Here is a 12,399-nt window from a genome sequence, read left to right as displayed (position 1 = left end):
ATTGAAATTGGTGGAGTTGTTAGTTCTAATTTTAAAAAGAGAAAGATTAATTGGTAAATGAATGAAGAATCTATGTCATCATGATCTTAGGATTTTTAATAAGGGTTTTAGCCTTTTTTAACATTAAAAAGAATCGTGCAATTTCAGTTGTTCTCTGTGACTAAGAGTCATGTTGGGGCAGCTGACAGAAGTTTAGTGGAGGAAATAGTGATAAAGATGGGGATGAAATGGAGAAAAAAAAGGATTATTTGTGCTTAATTCTGGCCACTTTGAAAAACTCTGTGTTCCACAAACCGAGCTAGTTGAACATATTTATAATCCCACTTTACTGGCAAAGAAATCAAACCAGAAACGACATGCATACTAAAAATTCAAAAAGAAAACTGTCCAGTAGTGCCCACTCTGCATAATTGTATTTTAACTGCTTAATTTTAAAAATTGTATGTCATAATATTAGCTAGAAAAATTATGCATGGGCATGTACAAACACTAATCTCTAAAAATAAAGATTAAAAAATTAATGCTTGAAATCAGGCAGATAGATGGTCATTGAGGAGCTGTCTGGTTATTTTCAAGTAATATATACGTTACATATGTTAAAGTGAAGTCACTCAGTCGTGTCCAACTCTTTGTGACCCCATGGACTGTAGCCTACCAGGCTCCTCCATCCATGGGGTTTTCCAAGCAAGAATACTGGAGTGGGTAGTCATTTCCTTCTCCAGGGGATCTTCCCAACCCCAGGGGTCAAACCAGGGTCTCCCACATTGTAGGGAGATGCTTTAACATCTGAGCGACCAGGGAAATCCTCTTAAATATGTTAACCTATATCTGATTTTCAAGCAAACACAGGTGAATTCATTCCTAACTAACCCAGGAACCTTAATTCAATACCTTTTTTCTTTTTTTTCATACTTTCTGATACTCATGAAAAAGGAATTCACACAGTCAAAATACAAGAAGAAAACTGAATTATTTCCTTACTTTCACTATATCCACTAGACCCCAGAAAAATTTCACCTAAATTTTAATTAATTTTGTCATAATAAATATTATTTTTAACAGTTCCAAGCAATGCTTTTTAAAAATGCATGTAATCAAAATGCAGATAGGATCATTGTAAAATTGTTTTGTAAAGGAGGACAGTTAGGACCACTCAGTATAACTGGATGAAGCCTGGCAAGCAGCGTATCTGCACCATATTATGAAGAGAATGGCCCAGTTCTCTCGTTCCAGGGTTGGAGGACAATTCTTCACACAAAGAACTGCACATACACTCTCTAACCAGACTTTCTGTATCCACAGGGATCCTCCAAAATATGTGGGGTAAATGGCATAAGAAAAACTGACTATAATATCTCACCACATAAGAATTCCCCAGGAAATCAGGCAATACTTGTATATCCTATAGGCTAGAGGAGAAAAAAAGTCTATACAAAAAGTTAATCTGCTTCGACAGGAAAAATATCCCACTACTGTAGCCCTCCATAGGAGGCTGTCTTTCTCTTGGTTTATGATTACCTTCTGTTACTTAGATCAGATTACAAATGCCTCCCAAAATATCTAGTAGTAATAATAACAGAGACAGGAGTATTGTTATTTGTTAAAAAATAATAAGCAGTAAACCAGCCAAAAATAAAATATATATGAAGAGTTTAATCTTTAATGTATAAATGATCTACACAAATAAATTTGGAGTCAAAACAATTATGATTTATTTAAACTGAAATTCTAACAGCCCAATACGTTTTGATGTGTTAGTTTTTCCTCTAACTGATCTATGGATAATGTCATAGTAACATGAATCTCACACTATGCTAGTGTTAACATCATTGTAGATTAGTGCAAGACACATTCTCCCAGAATCAGTACAGCTTTATAAAATTTGTTTTAGATTATGGTTTGGAATATTAGAAATTACATACTGTGTATTATATGGTTTCAGTTTATATTCTAAATGCTAAGATCATACTAAAGAAGTAACTTAAGCAACTTTTTTTTTTTGTTTGTTTGTTTGTTTTTTTTTTTTAATTTTAAAATCTTTAATTCTTACATATGTTCCCAAACATGAAACCCCCTCCCACCTCCCTCCCCATAAATGTGGTTTGTAACAATTGGTTGATTTTATTCTGATTATTTTTATTCCAGTACTGCAAATTTAAACTTCTCTTTAAAATTAAGTAAATAACTCTAAGATGGTTATTTTAATTGAATTTCTCATTGCTTCCAAAAAGCTATTAATTTACAATTCTTATCAAGTAAATAGTGGATAAAAATACCTCCAGTTTAGGATATATGTTTTTCTGCAATTAAAAAAAAAGTAATTTTACCATAATCATTAGGGACTCTTTTCAGAAAACTATGATAAACTTCTATTACATCACTAAAGAATGCCATACCATTTTTGCAATAGACCCCGTCCCAGCAAAGCAACATTTTAGACAATGGACAAGAAGATGTATCTCCTAGTGGCCAATGGAATCCTTATCCTCTTGGGAGGCGGGATGTACCTCCGGACACCATTACTAAAAAGGTAACCAATTTCAAATTAATGACACAAACCATGAACCTTGCATATCCATTGTAATATGTATTCCATATCTTGTGTCTTAACATCATTTCTAACTTTGTGATAAATTTAGGCTAAATACTATCCTACAATAGGGAGTTTGGCTAACTGTTTTAAGTGTGTTGAAAAAAATGAAAAGTGAATATTGCCAAATGTTCAGAGCTAGTAATGAATTTTTATAAACAACATCCTGCCATCACTCTGAAAATGTATCACCTCTTATTAATGCCTGACACCCACCTTTGAAGTACAAGTACAGGAAATTGTGTAGTGTATACTTTCTGAGCTCAGATTCAGCAGCATAGTGTAACCAATTTGTATAAAATGAAATTTGACCACTAAAAGATTGATTCATCACCTGTAAAATCATAGCAACTCATTCATCCTGTCATTCATTCATTAAACACTTAATGAGCAACTGTATGTATGAAGCAGCACTACTGTGTTGAGGTCTCGCTAGATGTTAGGGCACAAAAATGAATAAGATATAGTGTGGTGTCTTACCTCTAGAACCTGTTAGTCTGGTGAGATAGGCTGAGTGATAAGTAGGTGATTATAATACTTCATGTTAAATCACCATAAACAGAGTAAAAAGAAAGCTCTAACCGAGAAGATAACTGCAACATATATGTAGGACAAGAGACTAATATTCCAGAATATATTTTTTAAAACTCCTACAAAAAATATGAAAAGATGGATAACACAATACCAAAAGTATGGTAAAAATAAAAGCAATTGGGAGAGTAAATTAATATTAAAACTGAACTTTTTATCAATCAGGAAAAAGCAAAAAGGTGTTATTTTAATCCTACTAGACTATCAAAAATTAAGAAATATGAAACTATAAGCCGTTCCCAAGTATAAGAGTAGTGGGCGCTCCTTTATACTTCTTGAAAGAGTATGAAATACAATCACATTGACAATAAATTTTCTTATAAAAGCTGAATATGAATATATCCAACATTCCAACAATTGCCCTCCTAAGATATCCTAGCAAAACTCTTGTGTATGTCATTCAAGATACTTGTAAAGCTTACAATGGTAGAAAACTGGTTAGATCTATTACAAGGACTGTGAGAAAGTAAATTCTGTTATTTACACAAAGGAATATTTTGCAGCAATGAACACTTGTTAGCTATAATTAGGATAACATGTATAAACTTTAGAAGCATAGTTTGAGTGAGGAACAAGTTTCAGGTGATGGCACACATCAAGAGCAAAAAATAAAGCAAATGCAACTGAATCAATTGAAAAGAATACCATATTTATAAGTCTCAAAAACAAGTAAAACTAAAATATATTATTTAGGCACAAGTATATGAGTGATAAAACTTTTTATAAGAGAATGGTTAGCAAAACATTTAGGATTATGGTTGTCTCTAAAGAGATAGGATCTAGGGATAGGATGATCAGGGAGGAAGCTGATAGTAGTACTAGTATTCTGTTTCTTCAGCTGAATTGTGGTTCTTACACTCTAGTTCTTAAGCTCATGAATGTTCTTTTTGTAATTGTGCTTCATAACATATACTCTACACAATCACATACTTTCTTTGTAACTTAAGTGATTTTGTCCCTTGATGAGTGCTTCAGTGCTTTTTTAAAAATATACATTAAATGTCAAATTATTTTACCCCAAAATTGTTAATATCCTGGTTTTCAAGTGTTATACATGTTATTAATCTGCCTATTGAGCAATATCCAGTACTGCAGATAAATACAGTCCTGTGAGGATGGAATACAGGGCTGGGAGAGCACCTGGAAAGGACACCTATTTAGTAAAGAAATTGAAGAAAGTTAAGAGAGAAGGATTGGAGAAGGCAATGGCACCCCACTCCAGTACTCTTGCCTGGAAAATCCCATGGATGGAAGAGCCTGGTAGGCTGCAGTCCATGGGGTCACGAAGAGTTGGACATGACTGAGCGACTTTACTTTCACTTTTCATTTTTATGCATTGGAGAAGGAAATGGCAACCCACTCCAGTGTTCTTGCCTGGGGAATCCCAGGGACGGGGGAGCCTGGTGGGTTGCCATCTATGGGACTGCACAGAGTCAGACGCGACTGAAACGACTTAGCAGCAGCAGCAGCACCAAGAGAAAAGGATGGTGTGAAAATAAGGCCAGGAGTATAAGCATAAACCAGCGCTTTATCCTAAAAGAAATGGGAAGAAGTGTTTTAAACAGGGGAGAGCCATCATTAAAATTTTACCTGAAGAGCACTTTGACAGGTTTTCTGAGAAAGAATTGGAAAGGAGAAAGATTTGAGGGCATGCAACAAGTTACAAAGCTTCTCTTGTAATCCAAGGGAGAGTGGATGGACCAATGAGTGGTAGAGAGAAAATGCAAAGATTTGGTATATTCTTAAAAGATAGAGCCAACATGATCTTGTGATTGACTGTACATAGGGCATAAAACACAGGTAATAGTTCTAAGATTGATAACCAGGTTTCTAATTTGTATGAGTCATGATGTGCCATTCACTGAGGTGGGGTGGCAAAATGAGTGACAAGTGGAAGTGCAAGAGAGGAAGGGAGTTTAAGTTTTAATATGTTGATTTAAGACTTCCCTGGAAGGTCAGTGCTTAAGACATCATGCTTCCAAAGCAGGAGGCAGGAGTTTAATCCCTGCTCAGGGAACTAAGAGTCCACATACTATGCTGTGCAACAACAAAAAAAAGTTAAAATGATGACTTGAGGTATCTTCTAGAAAATGAGTGGAAATTTTTAGTGGATATTTAGATATATTTTTCAGGAGTTCAGGAGAGAAATCTTAGTTGATGATACAAATTTAGCAATCATTAAAACATAAGTCATAACTGAGTCACGAATAAGACAGAAGACACAGAGCTCCATGGAACACCAACATATGACATATTCTTAGAATTACAGAGAAGAAATGGCTAAATATTTTATCAATAAGGTTTTTTCTACCACAAGCTATAGAAAATTTTAGTCTTGAACATTAAAGAAATATTTAGCTAACATAAGTAGACAAAATCTAGGCTGAGCCTCAGATTAATCTTCAGTTAGATAATTGGAAAAGACCCTGATTCCGGAAAAGATTAAAGGCAAAAGGAAAAGAGGGCAGCAGAGGATGAGATCATTAGGCATCACCAATTCAATGGACATGAACTTGAGCAAACTCTAGGAGATAGTAAAGGACAGAGGAGCTGGGCATGCTGCAGTCCATGGGGTCGCTAACAGTTGAACTTGACAACTGAACAACAAAGATAATTTTAAATACTTGGGGTTTTTCCCCTCTCCACTCTTCCATTCATATTGTTGGTTCTATCCTAAAATTGGTTCCTCTCATAATTATCAGCTGACTGCCTATGACAGTTGAAGATAACAAGCTTCCTCTTTCAAGTTTACAAGGAGAGAGAACCAAGTTTCCAGTAGTTGTCTCTTGCAAGCAAAGCCTTTCTTCCCTAAATCCCCCAACAAGCCTCTTTTTCCATCTCACTGATCCAAAATAGCTAAGGATTTCTCACCCATAGCAAGATGAATAAAACTATATGATTGGCTTTGACTGGTCATTTGGAGTAGAATAGATGGGGTTTTCTACTCCAATGACAAGCAAAAAGCTGTAAAAGGAAAAAACAAAGAAAAGTGACGTCACCTTGGAACTAAAAAAAAAATGTTAAGGAAGGGTCAACAGTATCACATGGTGACAAAAAAATCAGGCAAGGTATGACTAAAGACTTTTTGACTTTAGCAACAAAAAGGTTATTGGTTGTTTTGGCAAAAGCAATTTATTTAATCAGTGGGGCTGAATCCATACTAACCAATGTTAAGAAATAGAGACAGAAAACTCAAAAAGTAGTTTCCTTTTAGAAAGAGAGAATTATGGTAGACTCTGGAAGAGGGTATGAGGAAGACAGAAGTGATATTTAAGATGGCAAACACCTGGTTATATTTAAAGGCTGTTGAGTAATGATTGGTGAAGAGGAAGTTCAAAGATCTCAGAAAAGTAGGAAAATTTACTTCTTTATGAAGAAAGAGGAGAAACTGAAGAAATACCTATCAAAGCCAAGGGATCCTTAAATAACCTGACCAAAGAAAAGAACCATATCACTTACTTGGTTGCAAAAGGCTTCAATAATTTTCCCATAAAAGGAAAAGTTTTATTCATTTATTACTGTAAATAGAATGAATAGGTATTTACATTATCCATACATGCATCCATTTTACATGAAATCTATTTTCAAAATCCATGATATTATGTTTAATCATATTAGCAGTACAACTCATGATGATCATTTGCTTGTTTCTCTCCTTGCTTTGAGAATCCCATGCAATTATGTAGTGATTAAACATTTGTGAGCTAGTCCCCCTTATTAATAGCTAAATAATTGTTTAATCTATCCAAAAACTTAATCATTTTGTAAAATAATGTAATATGTCTTTAAATTTTCTGTATCTTTCATGTGTAAACTCATTTATATCTTCTTCCTACTATCATAAGCATTTCCTGAATATCCTATATTGTATAGCACTTTTGCCTAAAATATGAAATTTCAGAACCTAAAATTGGTATGTTTGCTATTACCTCACAGAGTAAAAAGAATAATGATTCCCTTAAATGTTCAATTTTAGTTTTTTATTATATATTAATTGAGGATATCAAGTTAAGATTCTAGTGAGAATCAACCTAAAGAAATGAAAATGATAATAGGATTATTAGCCTGGGCTTCCAGATTAACTGAAATAAGTGTGAAAATGATACTATTATTATTTGAGGTTATATTTTACTCTACAATTAATGTTTTTTATTCAGTGTTAGTTTTACAGTTGTCCTAAAACGAGTAGGCATTAGGCTGGATAGGATGAAAGTGTGAAAGTGTTAGTAGCTCAGTCATGGCCAACTCTTTGCGACCCCATAGACTATACAGCCCACCAGACTCCTCTGTCCAGGGAATTCTTCAGGCAAGAATATTGGAGTGACTAGCCATTCTCTTCTCTAGGGAATCTTTCCAACCCGGGGAATCGAACCCAGGTCTCCTGCATTGCCATCAGAGTCTTTACTGTTCAGGGAAGCCTGAATAGGATGAGAATGAAGAATCAGAAATTAAACTACAAATGGAATGGGAATCAAAGGATATTAATTGGTGAAGTCTTAGCCAGTACCCCATTTGAGTCTGTTTCGCCAAGTCTCTGTAGAAGATTTTTTCAATCTTATCTCTATGTCAAAAGATACTACTGTGATATTTCTACTGTGATAATCCTACTATGTAGCATTAATACTTTGATACTACTGTGATCAGAAACTGCTGTGATATTGCAGAGATTCAGTGGGGAATCCATTTTAGAAAGGCTTTGGTTGAACCTTTTACTCTCGGTTGTAGCTACTGTAGCTTTTGAACTAATTTTGGTGATACCTATGGCTTCCCTGGTGGCTCAGATGGTAATGCATCTGTCTGCAATGCGGGAGACCTGGGTTCAATCCCTGGGTCAGGAAGATTCCCTGGAGAAGGAAATGGCAACCCACTCCAGTACTCTTGCCTGGAAATTCCCATGGACGGAGGAGCTTGGTGCAAGCTACTGTCCATGGAGTCGCAAAGAGTCAGGCACGACTGAGTGACTTCACTTTCACTTTCATGGCTATGCAGAGCTTCCCCAGTGGCTAGCAGTAAAGAATCCACCTGCAGTGCAAGAGCTGTAGGAAACGCGGGTTTGATCCCTGGGTCAGAAAGATCCCATGGAGGAGGGCATGACAACCCACTCCAGTATTCCTGCCTGGAGAATCCCATGGACAGAGGAGCCTGGAGTGCTACAGTTCATAGGGTCATGAAGAGTTGGACATGACTGAACTTAGCACGCAAGCATGGCTATGCCTAGCAGTACTCCAAGCATTATGGGAAAACAAATTGTGGGTACCCACCAAGTTGTGGATCCAGAAATTCAGATATATAAAATAAACAAAGTGTGTTCATCTATCAGAAAGAATTTTGCTCCTGCATCTACTGTCTTATTCTATATATCTGGGAGTGGATATTATATAGCAAAGTGTTGAAGGTGTTAAATGTTAGCCTGTTTTTTAGTGGTAGTTTAAATTCTCTCTTGCTAGGTCAGTCTCCAAAATCTTAAATTCTAATATCCATTATTTCAAAAAGTCTGTGGATCACTGCTAGAAGATGTCACAGTGAGGTAAATCCACCCCCACTCCTCGAATTCCAGGGAGTACTACTTTGAGCACTTTAAGAATTAGTGGAAACTTTGGTGGTGACTGAAAACAACAGTGCTCTCAGAAGGAGTATTTGTATTTTAGTCTTCGTATCACATCATTGTTTTTACCTTCAGTCTATCGAATTATATTGCAGTCACCTTGGGAAGAACTATGAGGTACCATGGCAGGCATTGTGCTAAATACTTATTTGTTCATCTTATCCTCACAGCAATCATATGAGGTAAGCACTATTATTTTTGTCCACTTTAATGAAAGAAGAAACTGAGTTTAGACTTTCTCAGTTGGAGACTTGGAGTTTAGGTTAAGTTACTTGCCAAGATCACACACGTGCCTGCTCAGTCCTGTCCGACTCTTTGTGACCCAGTGGACTGTAGCTCAACAGGCTCCTCTGTCCAGAGATTTTCCCAGCAAGAACACGAGAGTGGGTTGCCATTTCCTACTCTAGTGGATCTTCCTGACCCAGGGATTGAACTCAGGTCTCCTGCTTTGCAGAAGCATTCTTTAAAACAAATGAAACTTAAATTATTTCCCTTCTTGTAAGAGTAACCCAAGAAACTTTAAAATTTCAGTGATATTAAATCTGAAAGTTTTCAGTATGTAAAGACTAGACATTCAAATCTCTTGCAACATTAGTGACTCTGCCCTCTTTCAAGTGTCTTTTGTTCTAAGTGCATAATGACTTGGCAGTTAGAATAATAAAAATGGGTTTCAACGTCAATACCAAGATGAATATAATTGAAGAAAAAGGTATGAAAATGCAGCTAATTAAGTCTTGGCTTACAGATGACTTCTGTTGAGCTTGCCCATGGTTTTTCCACATCTACAATGCCTGCTCAACCATTCAGAGCTTCAAGATTTCCAGATGTTCATCATCTCTGAGGTATACCCAAAAACTCACTAGAAGAAACTAAAAGAAATTTGAAAGAAATTATGTGGATTTTAGGCTTCCCTTGTGGCTCAGCTGGTAAAGAATCAGCCTGCAGTGTGGGAGACCTGGGTTTGACCCCTGGGTTGGGAAGATACCCTGGAAAGGGGAAAAGCTATCCACTCCAGTATTCTGGCCTGAAGAATTCCATGGACTGTATAGTCCACCGAGTTGCAAATAGTCAGACGCAACTGAGCCACTTTCACTTTCACTTATGTGAGGTTTGGTCATTTTTGTATTCTTTTAATCCTTTCTTTCACAAACCCCCAAATCAGAATTTTTGCTTTTCAGACTGTATAAAGTACTAATATTAAAATTTGTTTAATTCATTAATAATCACTCCTTATTATAATCATGCCATTTGTCACATTTCTTAGTATAATGCATTTTATTTAGTATAAAGTATGTTTCTTTAAAAACTTATTTAGCAAATGTCTAAAATATATTTTGAAAATCTTAAATTGTTTTGCTGTTGAATACCATGCAGCCACACCATTGTCTGTGTTTAAAACAACCAAATCAAATTACCACTGGGATTGATTTTTCACTTGGTAATGAAAATCTGTCTGTTGTAGAATTTTTCACAGGGTAAGAATAGATTTATGTCATTTTTTAAATGAGAAGTAGATGTTTAAAAGAAAATCAACTTCACCCATACATTTAGTAATTTAAATAAAATCATTTTATTGCTGTGCTATAAAAAATCTTGGGGCTTCCCTAGTAGATCAGATGGTAAAGCATCTATCTCCTACAATGCAGGAGACCTGGGTTCAATCCCTGGGTTGGGAAGATCCCCTGAAGAAGGAAATGGCAACCCACTGGTATTCTTGCCTGGAAAATTCCATGGACAGAGGAGCCTGGCAGGCTATCATCCATGGGGTCGCAAAGAGTTGGACATGACTGAGTGAAACACACACACACACACACACAAAATCTCATCTAAAATATATAATCTTCAAAGTTATAGTCATTGAAAAGTAATTTTCTCCAAAACTTTTGCCTTTAAAAGCAAATATTGCTATCAGTAGTCTATATAAATATAGAACTAAAATAAATGCAACTACAGTTCTTGACTTTTGCAGTTTAACTGAGAGTGGGCAGTGTTGCTGTCGGAATCCTTCATAATGATTAAGGCAGGGGGCAGGAAGTGGGGTAGAGATGGAGGGTGGATGTAGCTCACTTATATAGAAATAGAGAAAGTCTGGAGTAGATAAGAAAGAGAAATGAAGATTTAAATATTGGAAAACATAGGGATGGCAGTAAGCAGAATAAATTTTGAGTCTATAAGAGAGCGAGACAGATGTGGATGAAGCAGATAGGAAAATCAACTGAGTAAACCTTACATATGAGAGATAAGAGACAGGGAAATAGAAATGTTTCCTATTTCCATCACAAGCATAAGAGTCAAGAATATCTGTTCTAGTGTAAAGTAAAATTGAAATTTAAAACATTCTGAAACTTTAGTGAATGTCAGTGCGACAGCTAAACTCTTCTTTTGTACAGAAAGAAATATGTCAAGTAGTGTAAGTTTTGCCTGAGGATTTGTACTTTTTCCCTCCTAAAGCAATATACATAATTAACTGTGAAGAATACCCAGGAGTAATGTCTTGACTTCATCAGTCCACAAGCAAATGAAAACAATATTCTCTATTATTGTGAGTAATGCCAAGCACAATTCTGGCTTCCTCTTTTCTGATCCTTTCCCAAGCCTCATTTTTCTCCTCTGATAGCAAATTTTGCACTGGTTGGAGTACATTTTTCTTCTGGTACACTCGGTCATCTGGTAGACTTGGTCATCACAGAAACTCAAAAACAGATTGGAATTCTTTTATAGAGTCATTTTGAGCCCCAAACATTTTTATAAACAGTCGGGAAGGAGATCTTTTTGAGTCAGTTGGTAGGTTGAGATTCTCCTTGCTTCCTTCAACCATCCTCTTCTCATCACTCCTACTCATGTTGGTGTCACTTCTACTGAGGCTTCTGGACTTCTAGAAAAAATAGCAGTTGAATACATTTGCTGTCAGTAAGCTCTGCCACCAAAATGAGAAGAGAGTCAGTGAAAGGGTAGATTGATGAAGTCATACAATTATAGATTTCTTTAATTATTAAAAGCAAATAAACAAAAAATTTTAGACCTATCTGTTGTCCCCAGAGAGTTATTTCTTACACAGATATATTAATTTTTTCTCTTGACCAAAAGCCACTTTTTCCCAGGAGCTTAAGTTTTAAAAGGGAAGTGAAACCATGGGAAGGTACCAAATGTGTCCAAATGAAAAAGAACCTCTATTCCTAACAAACTTGAATATGGCTCTCTAGATCTAAATGACACAACTCTACTTTTCTTGGAGTTTGGGATTTCAGAAATAATCTAGAACTGAATATCTGTGTGAATAGTATGTATTCACACCTTAATTTCAAATGTCAGTTAAAAGTGTTTTAAGCAACAGTTCCAAACACATCAATTGCCTGAAGAGCTGTCATAATTACCACAGATTAGGAAGGGTTAAGAATAGAAGTAAACAGGTGAAAATTATATTTTATGCGACTTTTATGGATAAGGATCAACTATTGATGATATTTTTAAGCATCCATCAAACACCAGACGGCTCCGTGGAAATGTAGAAAAGGCAGATTTCAGAATGGGTCAGAATGATCCTCTGGAGGAGAAAAATGACAACCCACTCCAGTATTCTTGCCTCTTCTCCCATGGAAAGAGGAGCCTGGTG

General features: G+C 35.9%; 1 protein-coding gene across 2 annotated transcripts in view; it reads left to right on the top strand.

Annotated features, from left to right (window-relative positions):
- Positions 1 to 12,399, top strand: part of LRRC7 (leucine rich repeat containing 7) — a 496,743-nt gene that overhangs the window by 412,823 nt on the left and 71,521 nt on the right. For both annotated transcript variants that reach the window (XM_068963774.1, XM_068963773.1), the window contains one exon: positions 2,411 to 2,530. In XM_068963774.1, coding sequence (XP_068819875.1) covers positions 2,411 to 2,530 — 120 coding nt within the window. The remainder of the gene's footprint in view (positions 1 to 2,410; positions 2,531 to 12,399) is intronic.

Source organism: Capricornis sumatraensis, chromosome 2 (genome assembly GCF_032405125.1).
Source record: "Capricornis sumatraensis isolate serow.1 chromosome 2, serow.2, whole genome shotgun sequence".
NCBI lineage: Eukaryota > Metazoa > Chordata > Mammalia > Artiodactyla > Bovidae > Capricornis > Capricornis sumatraensis.
This window is presented reverse-complemented; position numbering and strand designations above follow the sequence as displayed.